Source organism: Mustela putorius, unplaced genomic scaffold (assembly GCF_011764305.1).
Source record: "Mustela putorius furo isolate JIRA1106 unplaced genomic scaffold, ASM1176430v1.1 tig00003949_pilon_pilon_pilon, whole genome shotgun sequence".
In the NCBI taxonomy this organism is placed as follows: domain Eukaryota; kingdom Metazoa; phylum Chordata; class Mammalia; order Carnivora; family Mustelidae; genus Mustela; species Mustela putorius.
Window position 1 is genome coordinate 8,041,107 of NW_025422093.1, and position 18,874 is coordinate 8,059,980.

At 39.6% G+C, this 18,874-nt stretch overlaps 1 protein-coding gene across 6 annotated transcripts in view; it reads left to right on the forward strand.

Moving 5' to 3' along the window:
- FAM13C (family with sequence similarity 13 member C) overlaps positions 1 to 18,874 on the forward strand; it is a 142,349-nt gene that overhangs the window by 53,386 nt on the left and 70,089 nt on the right. For all 6 annotated transcript variants that reach the window (XM_045069872.1, XM_004765652.2, XM_004765653.2 and 3 more), the window contains one exon: positions 17,565 to 17,628. In XM_045069872.1, the coding sequence (XP_044925807.1) occupies positions 17,565 to 17,628 (64 nt within the window). The remainder of the gene's footprint in view (positions 1 to 17,564; positions 17,629 to 18,874) is intronic.

The following is an 18,874-nucleotide window of genomic DNA, read 5'->3' on the forward strand; positions in this document are numbered from 1 at the left end:
GCTAATCAGGAAAAACATCAACAGTTAGACTTCTCAAAGATACTTGATGTTTGATAACTTTAGATCAATTTATATCTCACCTACAGTGGGGAAAGTAAGTGGTAATACTGTTATTAGAGGGCAAGTCAGAAGTTTAATAGGATTCTGTGATAAGAATCATTTACATATGATTAGTAAGAGCTAAGAGTATTGGATTAGAATAGTTAGTGGTTTTTTTTTTTTAAGATTTTGTTTATTTATTTGACAGATAGAGATCACAAGTAGGCAGAGAGGCAGGCAGAGAGAGAGAGAGAGAGAGGAGGAAGCAGGCTCCCTGCCGAGCAGAGAGCCCCATGCGGGGCTCCATCCCAGGACCCTGGGACCATGACATGAGCCGAAGGCAGAGGCTTTAACCCACTGAGCCACCCAGGCTCTCCTAGTTTGTGTTTTTTAAATATTTATTTATTAGAGAGAGAGAGAGCGAGGAGCACATGCACAAGCAGGCAGAGTGGCAGGCAGAGGCAGAGAGAGAAGCAGGCTCCCTGCTGAGCCAGAAGCCCCATGAGGGACTCAATCCCAGGACCCTGGGGTCATGACCTGAGCTAAAGGCAGTGGCTTACCTGACTGACCCACCCAGGCATCCCTGAATTAGAATAGTTTTGATGAGGAAATATACTGTGCAGCAATTCTTATATTTGGGGATGGGAAGTTACAGTTGAATTTGGATTCTCAGACCTAGGGTACCTTTTCTCAGAAAAACAGAGATGTACATATATACAAGTTTGTAACACCTTAGGAGGTTCCTTGACCTCCTCTGCATGTCAGTGAAAGGAACCAAATACCGACAGGGTCCCCAAATTCACCAGGGTCACAGGCAGCCTTCCTGGTGAAATCAGGTTTGTCTCTCCCCAACACATTGGCCACTTCTACATCTTAACAAACCTCCATAGGACCCCAAATACCTTGTCCTTTTCTCCCTTTCCCTTCTAGCCTCCAGGTTCCACCTTGATGGGACCTAGGTTTATTAGCTAGCCCCATTCCAGAATATTCTGTACCCCATTGTTGGAAAATCATAGGATCTGGAATTAAGGATCAGATCAGAAGCAGTGTCTGATACTATTAAGTTTAGTATTTAGATTGGGCTGGTAACCTTTAAACTAGACTTATTTCTCACAGCCATGGTGGCGTCACCTAGGACATTCTAATGAAACTTTAAAAAAAAAATCTCAAAATGTTACAAGGATTGTGAAACTTGAACTGGTGAAATGAGATCTGAGGCTAAAAACAACTTTGAGTCAGGTAGCTCACATTCCTGATAACATTTCCCTTCCCTTTTAAGCCAGCATATGGCCAGGTTCAGGCATATGGTGCCCAAAAAGATCTTGATAGAGACATGATACTGTAACAGGATGCTCCAGACCTAGTTTTGGCTCAAAGCGAGAGAAGGAGCCAGGATAAATCTCTGCGGTTATAAAATGCCACCTTCTTGGGGGTGGAGGGAGAATTTTATTGGCATAATGAATACTTTGAAAAAGGAGGAAAGATCTTTTTGCCACCAAGGGGTCACATGTCACTTCAATGAGACTCAAAGTTAGTCTTCAGAGAATGAATCCATCCTTGTAGAAATGAGATTTTGGAGCTCTTTGTGTTATGGAGTGGGAACTGATCTTTGCATGGATGCCAAGGAGAAATAGTTTCCTACCTTCAGCTCTCAGATCATGTTGTATCTTCAGCTCTTTCTAGCATAAGGAGCCTCTGTCTGTGTCTGTGGATGGGCTTCAGGGAGGTTTATGAGTGTTTAAAACAACCCACATTTATAATCTTATAGTTCTGTAGATATCCAACATGGGTCTGTGGTTTATCTAGTGTGGAGATACACTTGCCTTGTACTATGTCTTCCATACATTTCCCTCTAGCCATGGCCAAGAGAGATTTTCTCATTTTAAGGACTCATGGGACTAGATGGGGCTGGCTCAGGTAATAAACAATAATCTCCTCATCTCAAGGTCTTTTACTTGATCGTATCTTCAGAAGCCCTTTTGTCATGTAAGAGTAACATGTGGAGTGGGACAAAAAATTAGGACACAGGGAGCTTGGTGTGTGTGTGGTGGTGGGAGGGAGGGGTTATTCTGCCTGCTACCGAAAAGTTCGGTTTCCCATTGAAAATCTCTACAACATTCATCAGAACCTCATGTGGTACTCATGACCCCCCAAAAGTCCTATCCTAACCTTTTTCTACCTTCCAGTTTGCTTGTTCTTCAACAGAGCCAACCTCAGACACTGATTTCACCCCTCCATCCTCTTTCACCGCATCCTTGCTTCTGTTTGCCATGTCCTCTCTGTCCTTATATGCTATTCCTTATACAGTGCCCCACGGCAGAGAACTCAAGTCTGGTGTCCTGTGGTTTATCTAGTGTGGAGATACACTTGCCTTGTACTATGTTTCAAAAATATATATTTTTTAAGGGTTTTATTTGTTTATTTGACAGAGATTACAAGTAGGCAGAGAGGCAGACAGAGAGAGAGGAAGCAGGCTCCCCGCCGAGCAGAGAGCCTGATGTGGGACTCCATCCCAGGACCCTGAGATCATGACCTGAGCCGAAGGCAGAGGCTTTAACCCACTGAGCCACCCAGGTGCCCCTGTTTTAAAAATATTTTGAGACGATATTTAAAATTCAGAAATTTTGTGGATTTGGGAGACGTTTCTTGACAAACTCAAGATAGGATAACTTATGGGCTATATTCCCAAGGGGCAACGATTAGCTGGAGTTGCGGAGCAGGTGTCCATTTTTCCACAACTCCCACCTGGATCTGCTTCCTTATTTATGTTCTTTGCTGGCTCCTACAGGCATTTGATTTATAATGCCTGCTTTAATCATTTTCTTCCCAGCGACTGCTCATCCTAGGTGCTCTAGCTGCCTGGAGCTAAGCCCTAATAAGGTGATGTCTGATAATGTCTTATGCCTCCTTTCCAAGATGATGTATTTACATTTTAACTTGGATTTTCATTGCATCTGTGTGGAGGGGCTGCGTGTTACCCTACTCTGGCATGCTTTTCAGTACCTGGAGCTTTTTCAAAACACTTATAATTATGGAACTGCATTTGGTTAGAGCAAGAATGAAGCCTTAGTAATTATTTAATACAACCCTCTCATTTTCTAGTTTGACACCCAGTGAGGCTGTGATTTGCTTAAGCCCTGGCTCCCCTTTTAACAGAATCAAGACAAATGCCATCAATCTGTTCAGAGCAGTCACTTGATGAATATGCATCAGTTTTTTTTTTTTTTTTTTTTTTTTTTTTTTGGTGTAGCTACAGCCAGTGCTGATCCTAGGAACCCTCCTAGATGACAAAGGAGGATTTATGAATGTAAGAGAATACTAATGAAGCTGGGGATTTCTTACCCAGCTAAGTAAATTTACTTTTGAGAGTGATTAACTCACTTGTGTTTAAAATATTGTATTAAAATTTATGACAGCATTAAACTTTTAATGTCATTAAAGACCTTGCCTGTATAAACAGGAGCTATTCTATATAGCATTGTGTCACCACTAATTAAGTTGGTGGTTACATTGGCGAATGGGAGTTTATTAGCCTCTTCATCTGGAAGTTCCCAGTTAGAGGGGGTTCAGGATTGGTGTGTTAGCGAGAATAATGGCCTTTGATGGATTTGACTATTTTCGTGATGTTCCAGAAGAAAGAAAAAGCTTTGTTGTTTTATGGAAAGAGAAAGTTTTGTTGGCAGTAACTTTTCCATGGGGAATAAATCCTTTTAGCTTTTGTTTTTGAGATAGACAACTTGTCTGTATTTTAATAGCTAATAGTTTCTTATTTAAGTATTTTTCATAGCAGTAAGCAGAGTCTTAATGAGCTCTGCTGAAAAGAGTACGAGAATGAGCACCCTGAGATTTTTAATAACATAGTAGACAAGATGTGCCTTCTTTGACTGTACCAGACAGAAGCTCTACTTGATGCCAATATGCTGTTATTAGTGTGCTCTCAGGATTCCTCCCCTCTCCTTTCTGTCTCTGTGTGTCTCCTTCTCTCTTCTCTTCTTCTCTTTCTTTCTTTCTTTCTTTCTGTCTTTCTTTCAATTGTGCAGGGGGAGGACAATGAATGAAGTATAAATTTTAAAAAAATTAGTTTGCCTTGACAGTATTTTGAGACTCCCTGCTATACAGTTGGGTGAAGAATGGGCTCTGAAAGGCTTACTTTGCCTATATTGCGTGGGAAGGGAGCCATATAGTGAGGGCTTTTCTTCATCCCCCAGTCCTGCCTCCATCCCCATGGGCTCCGAAATGGTCTGCTAGAATGGAAAGAACATTCAGATTAAGAAATGCAGAGTCTTATCTCATGTCTCTCAGGTGACCTTGGTCACTTAATGCAAATCCCTCAGTCCCCTCCTCTAACACAAGTTTGGGTCAGATGATTTCTCTTCCCTCTTCTGACTCGAATTCTAAAAATGCTCAACATTCTAGATGTTTAAAGGATTTGATGTGGAAAGATTTTAGCTTAATAAAACAAGCTCTTGCAGTCACAGATAAAAATAATTCCTCCTCCATGCTACAGAGCACAAAAATATTCTCTACCAAATCACCAGTCCCTTGAACTGATTGACAAAGAGCCCACACTTGATTATTCTGGGAATGAAACCCACCTTTATTATTACTATTATTTATTACTATTATTTTTTGAGACTGCCCTTGGTTACTTTATAAATTGTTAGCACTTTCACAAGGCAATGATTAGGCATAAAGATAATAGGGAAACAGTCTCTCATTAATAATAATAGTAAATGGGACATGATTGTATTAGAAAATATTTTTAAAAATCTAAGGAAACAAAAATTTCTTATAATCCTACTGCCCCAACATAAACATGGTTATCCATTTTAGTGTATGTTTTTGTATTGTTGCTATTGTTTTATGTTTTTATTTAATTCCAGTTAGTTAAATATAGTGTTTTATTAGTTTCGGGTATACAATATAGTAGTTCAATACTTTGATATATCACCCTGTCATCATCACTAGTGCACTCCTTATATTGCTGCTGTTGTTTTAATGTGGCATAAAAAAGTTGTGTATGAAAGGGGCTTCCTGATACATTCGGGTTGAATTCACTTCAAGCAGGCTCCAGAGAATAAAGCTAGACCAGAATGCATTCTGCAATCTGACTCTACAATCTTTATATGTAAATTGAATAATAAAGTAATGGGGTAATTATTACCAACCTCAGCTTCATGTATGGCTAAGGAGAGCAAATTTGATTTTTTGTAACAAATACTCTAACATATAATTTTTACAAGGAACATATTTTACAAACTTTGGTATCAAAGGCTTGTGTTAGAAATATTATTTCTAGGGGGCACCTGGGTGGCTCAGTGGGTTAAGCCTCTGCCTTCGGCTCAGGTCATGTTCCCAGGGTTCTGGGATCTCTGCTTGGGAGGGAGCCTGCTTCCTCCTCTCTCTCTCTCTCTCTGCCTGCTTGTGATCTGATCTCTCTCTCTGTCAAATAAATAAATAAATAAAATCTTAAAAAAAAAAAAAGAAATACTATTTCTAGGATATGGAGCAAAAAATTTGTCCTTAATATCTCAAAATCTTAGAAAACTTCTTGGTCTAACTCGGACTAGATTTAAGAGATAAATTTCAGTAGTGATGATAGGAGACAGAGTGTGCATATAAACTTAAAATCTAATTTAAAACTGACCAGCTGGTTAGACATTGAGTGTTCTTGAAGCCACAGGAATGAGGCTGTTCTTCAACTTACTCTTTATCTTCCCAATGAGGCAATGGCTACTCCAGTGTTTCTGTCATAGTATTCATCTACAGGATTATCTCTTTTCAAGACTAATGTGCAATACTAAACACACACACACACACACACACACGCACACACACGAACATATCCATATCCACACACAGCTCTCACCCACACTTTTTTCTATTTTTTTAATCTTTAACCAACTTATTTAATTTGCATGTATAAATTATTTTCATATAAACGAAATCTCAGACATTTCTGTGTAACTAGTTTGTCCTACTTAATATTGCATTTTTTCCACATCATAAAATATTCTAAAATATTTATGACTATAAAATATTCCATTCTGTGACTATACCATCCCTTATGTAATAAATTCCAGATTAGGGTGTATTTTGACTACTTCTGTTATTTATATTTATAAATATTGCTGTAGTAAGAATTGTTTAAAATATTTTTATGTACTTCTGTTTTAGTTTTTTTGGTTTGTGCTTAAGGGTAAAGCTGTCTAGGCTCGGGATTTGAAATAATAAACCAAAAAGAGACATGGGATATAAGTTTTTCAATTATCTGATCATGAAGGCAGATAGGAATAAAATGGATAATTGATAATTTTGAGAGAATTAGATAGAAGGTCATGTGGTTAGATTTCTGCATGTGGCGGCATCATAGGATAGTGGTGGAATGTTCGAGACAGCTCAATCCAATCCCCTTCTCCATACTTGTATAATCTAGATATTTCTGTTTCACCCACTAGCCCTTATGGTTTTCTAGTTTAGATTGTGCTTGGGGCAAAGTGCCTCTGGCGCGAACAATCCCAGAGACCATTAGGAAGGCATGCTGGGTGTGGAACAATTCTTTGATGTGTGGAACTACCCTGCATACTTCAGGGACTCTAGAATCTTTTGTTGTAGCCCGCAGAATGTCAGTAGTCTCTGCCAGCCTCTGTACCAATCACAAATAACCCCTAAATTTCCTAAATGTTTTCTAGAGGACATACCACCATCCCCTTGAGAAACATCAATCTTCATGATGGATATTTAAAGCTGTTTTATGAGAGTCTTTATTAACGTGGGTATGTGTTCATGATTTATTTATACATGGAGAAGAAAGCAATTATATAACAGAATTACAAGGTGATCTTATTTTTGCTTAACATATAATTATATACAGAAACTTATACTGGAAGGACACAAATCAATATTTTATTGGTGTTATTTTCAGGTGGCATGATTAAGGGTGGTGATTTAAAAAACATTCTTTTTGCTTTCCAAATTTTCCCCCAGTGAGTGCCTCTTAAGTTTGTAACTGGGAAAATTATTTATAAATGAAAAAAAAGCAGTACATACTGTTCAGGATATAGAACCATAAATAAAATTGTTGCAGTCATTGCAATCATATTAGGTAATCAAATTAGGTAATTTTATTTTCTATTTCTTTGAACTGTTTTATCTCAGTCGGAGATAGATAGGAATGTTAGAGGAGAACAGATTTTTTACTATTAGTTTTATTTTTGTTAACTAGAAGAAACTTAAAAGACATTTTCAGTGATGCCTGTGGCTTTTATGGTTTGGGTTAGTTGGAATCAGAAAGTGAATATTAAAGGTGATTTTTATGGGGTCAGATGACACTTAAAATCAGAACTTGTATCTTAGACGCCTCTTGTTTGATTATCTTATTCTGTGGATAAAAGTAAAAGAAAGTCTCTTTTTATACCCTTCCAGCTATGCAAGTCTTTTAGCGTTCCCCTAGCATAGAGTTCTAATCAAGAGAACCCCTATGACTTTGCAGATACCAGGGGCAAAAGAAATAGCAGGGCCCATTTAAATGGAAATAGGTTCTACGAACAGAAACTTGAGAGGTCGAAACAGGAATAAACCCGTATGTCAGGAGGTTTTCAAACAATGCCTTGAATTAACACCAGTACAAGAAAACATCTTAGGCCACACTGAGCTTACTGAATAAATCCAGATACACATAACAGAGTGCTTGGGGTGTGCATGTGGAGTGCCAGTTCCCTAGGGAAAGGAAGATTGTTGTCAGAAGTAGGTTAGAGGTAGAAAGTGCTGGGAAGATAAAATCACGACACTGCTGGAGTAACACGGGGGCCTGGGGCGAACTTGGAACTGATGGAAGGAGAGAGCTGAGAACCAGCTTTAAGGTAACTGCCAAAAAGTGTCTGGTGTGCCTGGTCAAACTTGAATGAGATGAACACAGGCGAGAACCAGCCTCCTCTGACCTATCTTTCTGATCATTAACTCACCCTTGCCCCTCAGACCAACTCTAATCCAGGTTCTGTTCATCTTGTGCCAAGACCACACTGGTAAGGACAGGGTAATGTTGTAGGTATGTATGGCATTTGTTGTTTGCTTTGAGAAGGAAGGATAATGAGAATCCTAACTAGCATAAGGAATAGCAGGTGTCGAGTGCTCGTTTATTCAAGACACAGACAAGGGCCATAAGGCTAGAGAGACTGAACTGCAGAGAGAATGTATTACATGGTATCAAAAAGGTTGGAGTGCCCGGATAGCACAGGGCCTTGTAGCTGGGGTATGGCTCTTGGATTTTGTTGAAGTTGAGGGAAGCCACGGAAGATTATCAACAGGAGAAGGACATGCTCAGATTTACATCTTTAAAGACCACTCTAGGTGTGTGTTGTGGGGACGCAGGGAGACAGTGGAGGCCAGGCATCATACACGTGGGAGATGATTGTGACAGTGACAGCAGAAGAGGGAAGAGGAGAGGTGGAGATTATAGACGCGTATCTTCTTTTTGGAAGAGGAAAAAAGCCTTTACTAGGGCACAGGTAGGATTTAGGCTTATTTAATATTAATGCTTACTTAAATCCTCTGTGCCTTAAATTCTTTTGTTCTTAGAACTATCCTGATTCATAATTTAAAAGCTAGAATGTTAGAAGGCCAAGTATCAGATGTAATATCACAGTGCCCAATGCAATGAGAACTTAATATTCATCAAATATTTACCTGCCATTCAAATTAGCCCCCCCCCACAATTATTTTTGATCTCCTGTCCTCTCTACTTTAGCTGTCCCTAAACTAAATCTTCATTTGTATGATTTTTTTTTTTTTTTTCTGTCCCTGACTCAGAAAGATAGGTATTGTGTTTACTCTGGACTTGCTTACATTAGATTTCTCCATAAAGCAGAACCTCATAGAAAGCCTTGGGTGCAGGGAGGGGATCCCAGAAAGCAGGAAGTGGGGGGAAGAGGAAGAGCTGAAAGCTGGGGTGTAGCTGAGGTTACCACCTTTGGCAGTTGGAGATCGGTCCCCTGAGGACTCTGTGAGGAACCTTGTAAAGGGTCCGCAGATGTATCCCTTTGAAAGTTGGGGGGCTACAGTATTTATTCACACACTCCCCTCTTTGCTGGCTGAGGGTTGTTCCCAGAGGAGGTAATTCTCCCACACTTCCAGGCTGAGGGAGTGAACTCTGCCTCACAAAACTCTTGAGGCAGAAAAGTGAAGAGGCTTAGCAGGTACTAAAAGGGGAGTGATTTGAGTGAGCAGAACTGTCCATGGCGCTGAAGCATCTGCTGTGACCACTGTGCCTCCTGAGCTGACCACTCTCTGGCACAGGAAGCACAGGTGTCTCATAATTACTTGCTAAATGAATAGAAAAAAATGAGATATGCGAGGAAGTGCTTTGTGTCCAGCTCAGCAAACCTATCATTATTAATAATGTTATTAGTACTTCCACTCCTAATGGATTCTGTGTCTTCAATATCCCTTCCCAAACTCTTCTTTCTGACTCATGGAGTGTTTCTGAACCACACCCATGGCAGCCCAGCCTCCATTCTTCTCCCAGTCCTGGCGCTGGCCTCATGGGTCTTACTGCTCACCCATTCTCTGGGTATTGGCATTGTTCTGGCAGTTTCTGGGCTCTGCTCCAACCCACCAAGGTGAGGAGCGGTATCTATTCCAGTTCAGCTGGGCTGCCCGGTGTTCAGTGTTTCTCAGTGTCTCCAGGGACATGACTCTTCTAGCTTTTGGAATGTGTGCCCTGGGAGGCCAGGCCAGAAACACCGAGGGAACTGCTGAACTTAGAGAAGTCCCTCTCATCTGTGCTCTTTAGCCACTGGTAGCCTCCCAGGTTGCTGCACCTGGACTTTTAGGATAATATTTCCCAATTAGGAGTCCCCTGAATCACTTGTTAAACACATGTGGCCATGTACTCCTTTGGAAATTCAGGTTCAGTAACGATGGGGCCCAGGAATGTTTTTAAGGACACTGATTGGTTGTAATTTTCAGAGGAGCATAAAGGGAGGTAGAGCTTGGGTTCTAGTAACTAGCAGGGCATATTGTTAGAGATTAGCATTCCGCCTCTAGCCATAATCTCCTGCTCCCCTTCATTTACCTGGACAAGTACATCCATGGATTGGAAAGTCACTTCATGAACATCTATTGACTTCTGGTTCTGTTTTCAGTCAGCAATCTCTTTGTGTCAGGGGTCATTTCAAATTCAGTGCCTTGGTTTCTTTACCTTTGAAGGTGGCTGCCTAGTGTTCAATCTCAGTCCTTTAGCACAGAAATTTGGTTAAAAGAAAAAGACCAATAAGAGAATGTCTTTAATATAGCTTAGACTCTCTAGAGAACAGAATTTTTTATTTACTGGTATTGAGGGTTGCTATTGTTGCTAATAATGTTACTGGAATTTATTGGCATCGTGTCTATGTCTGCATATAGAGCTATTGTTTGTACATAAAGAATGTTTTGCTCAGATGGTTGTCCTCTTGGGATATACCTTTTGTTTTCAAAAGTGTTTTAGGAAACAACAGTCATACAGTCAGCCAGCAGTCATCCGGGTATACATTAGTGTATCCCATGCTGCTTTCTGAACAGAGGCTCAGTTTAATGCAGCGGAATATCTTGAACTCTTTTTTTTTTTAATTTATTTTTTATTTATTTTTGGCATAACAGTATTCATTATTTTTTCACCACACCCAGTGCTCCATGCAATCCGTGCCCTCTATAATACCCACCACCTGGTACCCCAACCTCCCACCCACCTGCCAATTCAAACCCCTCAGATTGTTTTACTCTTAAGAGTGATTCAAGGTTCAGCTTGGTTTGGCCTTAAGGTTCTGATTCTGTATGAAGCACTCTGAAGAGTGTTCTGGCTTCTCTCCTTTTACTCTTTTTGCCCAGGTTTTCGTAAATGTGGGTTAAAACACCACTTGCTAATCTCCAGCAGGTCTCTTCAGGGAAGAAATGGATCTGCTTGTAGGCACGAGAACCCCACCCTGCTGTCCTGCTGGCATGTTGTAGGTGGAGGAGAGAGCATGAGTTTTATCATAATCATCATATACACTTAGGAATATACCAGAGTTGGCAGTTGTCCGTAACCCTGGGATGAATGCTTTATTCATTTTTTTTAAAGATTTATTTATTTATTTTAGAGAAAGGAAGAGAGAGCATGAGCAGGAAGAGCAGAGGGAGAGGAAGGAAGAGCCTCAAACAGACTCCTGAGCATGGAGCCCAACTCATGACCCTGAGATCATGACATGAGCCAAAATCAAGTTAGTCGCTTGACTGACTGCACCACCCACATGCGCCTTCACCCAGGGTGAAAACTCTATTAACAAACATATGAGTGCCTACTCCATGCCAAATGTCACCATTAGCCATAGATAAAAATAATAAGCAAGACTCACAAGGTCCCTGCTCCATAAAGTGTCATAAGAGAGAGGAAGAGACAATCAGGTAATTATACATATACATGGTTAAGGACTATGTTATGGAGCAAATAAGGAATTATAATACAACAAGAACATGGGACACCTGGTTGGCTTAGTCCATTAAGTGTCTGCCTTTGGCTCAGGTCATGATCCCAGGGTCCTGGGATTGAGTCCTGCATCGGGTTTCTTGCTCAGCAGGGAGCCTGCTTCTCCCTCTGCCTGCCTCTTCTCCTTCTTATGGTCTCTTTTCCTCTCTCTCTCTCTGGCAAATAAATTTTTAAAATCTTAAAAAAAAAGAACATATAAACGGGAGACTTGATTGTGAGGTACCTGGTATCTATAGGATGAATGTATTAATTAGGAGAGAAAGTGGATAGGGAATAGCATTATGGGCACAGGAACAGCATATATAAAGGCCTGAGGTGGGAATGACCATGGTGCATACAAGAAACTATAAGAATGTCAGTGTAGTAGGAGCAGAGAGGGGATGGTATGAATTGAGGTTGAAGAGGTGCACAGATGCAAAATCCTGTAGGGTGTCCCAGGATACTTTAAATATATTGGTTTTTAAGTGCCATGTGCAGAAGGATAGTGACAAGTGATTGTGTGGAAAATGGTTTGAGAGTGTAGAGTGGAAGTAGGGGGATCATGGAGGCAGACCAAAAGACAGATTATAGTAATTGGACTTGAGGTGGTAGTGGTGGAGGTAGAGGTAAGGGGACAAATGCAAAAGTTACTTGGGATGAAAAATTGAAGGACTTCATAATAAAATGGGTATTGAGCTTTAGGGAGAGGAAAGTGTCAGAATAACTCTGGCACTGGATAGAGGGGGAAATTTTTCACTGAGATAGGGAACACATTCATCTGCAAATTTAATTATTGATGATTGAAATATTGATATAAATTTAAAAATCCTATGCTAAAATATTGCTTTTTCACAAATTATTACATCTGTGATCTGACACTATCCTTAGGCCATGAAAAATATCTTAATGCTTTGTTCATCTTGCTATTTTGAATTCCAGTACATGTTCTGAGGGAAGACCACTGAAGGATGATCCTACATATTGGCTTGGCATATGCTTTAGGGTTCCAGCAATGTGGGAACGCCAAAAAATTTGGAAAAGATCCTCTTTAATGGGTTGTCCACAACTTTGCAGTCACCACATCCAGGAGAAGATCTTTTAATATCAGTGCACAATTAAGTTTTCTATTTTTCTGCCAGAAGTGCTTTTAATTTGAATTATATCATGGTGGCAATAGTAGGGATGGCAGGGGTTGTGGTAGTGATGTGGCAGTCAGTCCTGGGGGTTGTGGTGGTGATAATACTGATGATGGTTGTAGTGGTGATGATGACAGTGATGGTGGTGATGACCGTGGTAGTTTTGGTGACAGTGATGGTGGTGATAATGGTGGTGGTGGTGAAGACAGTAAGAGTGGCAGTGATAGCAATGGGAGTGGCAGATACAGTAGTGATCACAGTGACAGTGGAGGTGATGATGGCAGTGGTGGTAACAATTGCGGTGGCAGTGGGGGTGACTATGGTGGTGGTGGTGATGACAGTGGCAGTGGCAGTGATGGTAGTGGTGATGGCACCACAATAGTGGTCATGATGATGGTGGCAGTGGCGACAACAATGGTGATGATGATGACAGTGGGAGTGGTGGCAGTGTTGGTGAGGACAATGACATTGATGGTAGTCATGGTGACAATGACCATAGTGGTGGTGGTGGTGATGACAATTCTGGTGGTGGTGATGACACTGCTGGTGGTGGTGGTGATGACAGTGATGGTAATGGTGGTGATGACAGTGCTTGTGGTGGTGACAATGTGCTGGTGGTGGTGATGAGAGTGCGGGTGATGGTGATGATGGTGCTCATGGTAGTGATGACAATGCTGGTGGTGGTGGTGATGACAGCGATGATGGTGGTGGTGACAGTATTGGTGGTGGGGGTGACAGTGCTGGTGACGGTGGTGATCTTCAGAGGCATGATACTCTCCTCAGTGCTGAGACCCATAGTCACGCTCTGTGGAACACAGTCTGCATTCCTTGTTGCCTGGACCAGAGGACAAGGCTGTGATGGAGCTGGCAGAGTGCTCTGACAGGCCTACCCATAGCAGAGATGTGTATGGTTCCTTTTCTATTGTTACTTTGGATGAAGGGAAGCAAGAGAATTGGAGGGAATGTTTCAGTGTGACCCAGAATTTATGTTTAGGCCAGTTTTCAGACAGGACTGTAAATGGTTCAAGCAGTATCTTTAAAGATCTTTAAAAAAAAGGGAATTTGAGATACCTAGATACTGTTCCATTTCTCTTTTCATTGCTAAATTCCTCTATGGAGAAGCTTTCACTTTTCTTTCCTCTTCTGCCATGACCTTTATCTTGTTCAGTCCACCAGCCTTTTGTTTCTCTGCTTGCATTCTCACGAGCTCCAAATGACTGGGATTTTCTAGCAGTGTGAACTTGGGCAATGCACCTTCATGTTCTGTTCTCCTTGCCTCCCTTGTTTTCTGCTCTACTTAGCACCTGGTACACCATAGATCACTGGTTTATTTCTTTAGGTTCTCTTTCCTCATATGAAAATTGTAAGTTCCTTTAGGGCAGAGACTTTATTTTATTCACTGTTTTATTCCAAAAACCTCCAATAGGACCTGGCACAGAGTTGGTGGTTCATAAATATTAATTTAACAAAAGAATAAAGTTATATAACTTCCTTATTTTCTGTTAAGTCAAATGGGATGCTAATGCTAATCTCATATAGTTACTATGAGGATTAAATGAAATAATGTAAGTAAAGTACCTGGCATTCCCAGGCTGGTATAGTAAGGGCTGGTGAACTGTTAGATGGTCCATGACACTATTCTTTCTCATAACCTGTTTTTCTTTGTTATTTAGAATGATATTCCAGTTAGCTTCTTATCTCCTTAGTGATGGATCTGTACCTTCTTTCTTCTGTCCACTAAACTGGCCAGTTTTAGAGAATTGCCCAGTGGCCCTGAGTAAGGAAACCCCAGGTTTTGTCTTTTTCAGCTTGTTTATTCACAAGGTTTTGATTATTGTTAATAAAATAGACTATTTATTATCATCATTTATAATTCTGTTATGTTAGTTTTCATATGTGATTCTAGATCCATGTGTTATTTTTTAATATAGCTAGCAGTAGTATCGTGAATTATCCTATGAGGTAGCTTCTATTATTTTCACTTTACAGATGAGGAAACCAAGCCTTACAGAGGTTGATATCTTACCTGTGGGTACACACAGCTAGTAAGTGGATCAAAAAGACATTCTTAGATCTGTTCCTTTTGTTTCTTCCTTTCCCATCCAAAAACGTGCACTGAGTGTATACCATAGCCAGGTACCATGCTAGGCTCTGGCTGAACAACAGGGAAAAAACATCAGTGCAGAACCTGTGACCACTGCACATCATAGTTACCATTACCACAGCCTCTCTGCTAAACTCACTGTGGAGTGAGCAGGGTGAGCCCTGCTCAGGTATTTTTACTTCCCTAACTCAGCCTTACTTCAAGCTGCAAATATCTAAATCTAAACTCATGAATTGCCTTTCTTTCTGCCAACTGCCTGCTCTCCCCACCAAAATTACATATTTTTCTATCTCCATTAGAAAAAACACTTGTCATCTTTCTAGTCACATAGTCTCAAAACTTTGGAATAACTTTCATTATCCCATTTCTTTTATTCCATACTTTCAATACACACCCAAGACCTCTTGATTTTTTTCCTTAAGATTTTATTTTATTTTGAGAGAAAGAGAGTGTGAGGGAGGAAGAACAGAGGGAGAAGGAGAAGCAGACTCCCCTCTGAGCAGGGAGCCCGACATGGGGCTTAATCCTAGCATCTGGAGTTCATGACCCGAGCTGAAGGTAGACACTTAACCAACTGAGCCACCCAGGCGCCCCTACCTTTTGATTATTTTTATCCTTGAAAATATGTCTCTTGTTTCTCCTCCTCAGTTCCTTTCTACCATTCTAATATCAGCTTTTATGCCCTGATCCTTGACTTACTGAAATTAGCCTCAAGAATGGGTGTTAATTTTATCCTCTGCTTCAGACTTCACTGAATTGTAAGTCTCCTAAAGGCCTTGAGTCTGCTTATTGATTATTATCTCCCCAGAACTATATCAGGCAGATAGGGGACATTCAGATGGCTATTAAATTAAAGCAACTTTGGTGCTTAGGCCACAGTTCTTAAACTTGATCTGGAGGTTTATTTGGCAATTATAAGTACTTTCCCTGGAAGATCATGTAAGTATATTATAAGTAGGCTGTTCTCTGCATCTCAATAATATATATTTTTAACAAAGTCTATTTCTGCTTTTTTCCATTAATGTTTACTACTTGTGTATTTGTTTTACTGTCTGCTAGACCAAAGCCCTAGAGACATATATGGTTAAACTATAAACTGATAACTGTTTTTTCTATTGAATACCATTCTTCCATTTTTCTCATGCTACCATAACTCTATAGAAATGCAGTTTGAGAACCAGTGTATATTACAAAGAAATTATGAACCATTCAAATTTTTAGATGTTACTGGATTGGACACCATAACTCTTGTGCCTAAGGTTTCCCCCATTTGTGGGATAGAACAATTCAGTATTTTCCGAAGCCCTGGTATTACTGTGTTTGCAGCTCAGGGAATTGATGGGGATAGAATGGGTGTGCCAGTGGTCTTCTTTCTTACTTTCTTTTCCCACTTCAGTGATCTCTTCCTGAGCTCACTGTTGAACCCTTAACCTTCCTGCATACTCAGGAGAGATATGCTGGCTTGTACAGATGTAGTAGAAATCACTGCATTCTAGACAATTTTGTTTACTGTCTCCTTACTTTTCTCATTAGAAGTAAATTGTTTGCATAGTTAGCAATGCCCTCAGACTGAAAAAATTTTGCATTCTTAAACATATTTTGAAGAAGTTATGCTTATGGCATTTCTAAATGTGTATCATGACTTAAAGAAATCATTAATCTTGTTGACCCTTCAGGGAACATATATAGTTTCTTCAGGACTCAAACTGAAGCTGCATAAAAACTGTGAATAATTATGTTCCCAAATAGATCTTTTTATAAATGACATAACAGTGACTAAATCTTGTATTAAGAAAGCAGGCATTTTATAAGAATAATAACTATAATTTAATACACTTATTATATAATAGCATGCAAACTGCTTCAGAAAAAGTTGAATGTTATATAATAGATACTATTAGATCATAACATTTGACAAATTATGATTTTGAATTCAGCATCTGCCTGTAGTGAACTTTTGTTTTTTTGTGTGTTTAAATTTTAAAAAGTTGATTCAGAGTAGATGTGCTTTAAGTCATTTTCTTTTATTAGAAATTATGTAGTGGCAAAACCCACACTCATCATGTTACACAGAAATTACTATGTTTATTAGTTAAAAGATAAGATGAAATTTCCAAATGCTATCTCCAGTGAACAAATAATATCTTTCTTTACCAACTGTATCAGATATATCAAATCACATACACAAAACTTTTTGAATTAATGAAAAAATATTAAATCTGTATTAGGTACTGAGGATTCAGCAGTGTAAAAATGAACATAATCACTAATTTGTTGGAGCTTACATTTTAATGAGGAAATGCAAATAAACTGGTTATGTCAGACAGTGATAAGTGCTAAGAAGAAAACCTAAGGACAGTGGGGTAGAGAGTGTAGGGAGGCTACTTCTAGTCAAAGACATCAGGAAGGCCTGTTGGGAGGTGACATCCAGCTACACTGAGGCTTATATGTTGGTAAAGTCAGTTTTATGAAGATCTGGAGGAGAACAGTCTGGGATAGTGATTAGGATGGTTTGAACAGGGAACAAACAATATGTGTTCAAGAAACCAAGAGAAAGCCAGAAAGGCTAGAGTGTAGGGGACTGGGTGTGAGTGTTAGGAAGTAGGGCTGGACACTCAGGCACAGAATTCAAGCACTGTGATGTGTTACAGACTATTATAAGGAGTTTGGGTTTTATTCTGTGGTCAGTGGGACACCAGTGAAGATTTTGAACAAGGGTACAGCCAGATTTGTAACTGCCAGCTTCAAATGTGCACTGTTGAAAGATTTCTTTTAAATGGAAATAACTTTTCTTTATATTTTACAGAATCGACCAGAGGGCCACCATTTGGTCAAAGGATGCTTTCGAGACTCATCAAGACTTAAATGAAGTACGTGTCATCATTATTGGTTGTATGAAATGAATTAGCCAGTCGTGAAATTTATTATTCTTTTTTCCTAGTATTGGGAATTCTTTCTGATTAAAACTTTAAGTGTTTTTGCTCTTAAGTGAGTTTGTTTTCCCTGTAGCTCTTTGGGTAATGTTTTTCCTCACTCTGGAGCAAATAGATTTAAAATTATCTGAGAGACTGCTCACTACATTTTGGACCTAAACCAAGTGCAGCAGTCATTTCATTATTCTGTTTTCCACTTTGCTTTAGGATTGTATAGCCATGGTGTGGCAGTTATATTTGTACTCTTTTAATTTTATTCCGTCTCTCTCTCTCTCTCTCTCTCTCTCCTTCTCATGGCTTTTGTACTCTCAAATGTAAACCTGCTTACAATTTATCCGTGGAGTATGATATAGTTTAGTGTTTGCAATAAGGTCTTCTTAGTACATTTTGAAAGGTTGAAGTCCTATTTTTCCAATCCAAATGATTTCTCATCAAACCGGACATCATTATGTTAACGTTTGGTCTAAATTTTCTTTGAAATAGATCATTTAATTCTCCTGTTGGAAATCAATATAACATAATTAGGATCCCTGTTATTATGAACGCTTTGGCTTAAGACCTTGGCTTGAAATACTGCCTAGTTTCCCTTGCCCTGATTTTATAATAAAGGAGCAGTGGGTGGTATATCTGATTAGGATCATAGCAAAAGGAATGAAAAGACTTGATGCTCAGATGCCAGGAAGAAAGATGATGGACTTGAGGAAAATTGCTTATTTGTCATGTGAAGATTGATCTCTTCTCTCCCTCCAAGAAAAAGCAATTAATTAAATTTAGGGGATTTTCTTTTTCATTTTTTACTTTAGAACTTGGCAGAAATGAATAGCCAAAGTTAAACCAGCTGCCTGATTAAATCAAGTTAAAAGAAATAACTAAAGTTGTGGAAAATGACCTAAAGTTAAAAAAACAGGACACTGCTTGTTATTTATTTGTGCATAGGGATGGCCTTCAAATTCCCCAATCTCATTCATGGTAATAAGAGTGACAAAGAGTTTAAGAAAAAAGAGGCAAGAGGCTGAATCAATGAACACATTGTTTATAAGCAAAATGCTAGCTATAGAGAAGCACTGATTTGTTTTGACATAAGTGACTAGAAAAATGAGGTGATTGTAAGAATCAGCCTGTGATAGGTTTCAAGTATTTGGGAGAAACTCAGATTTGTGAACTAGAAGCCCATAAGAATGCT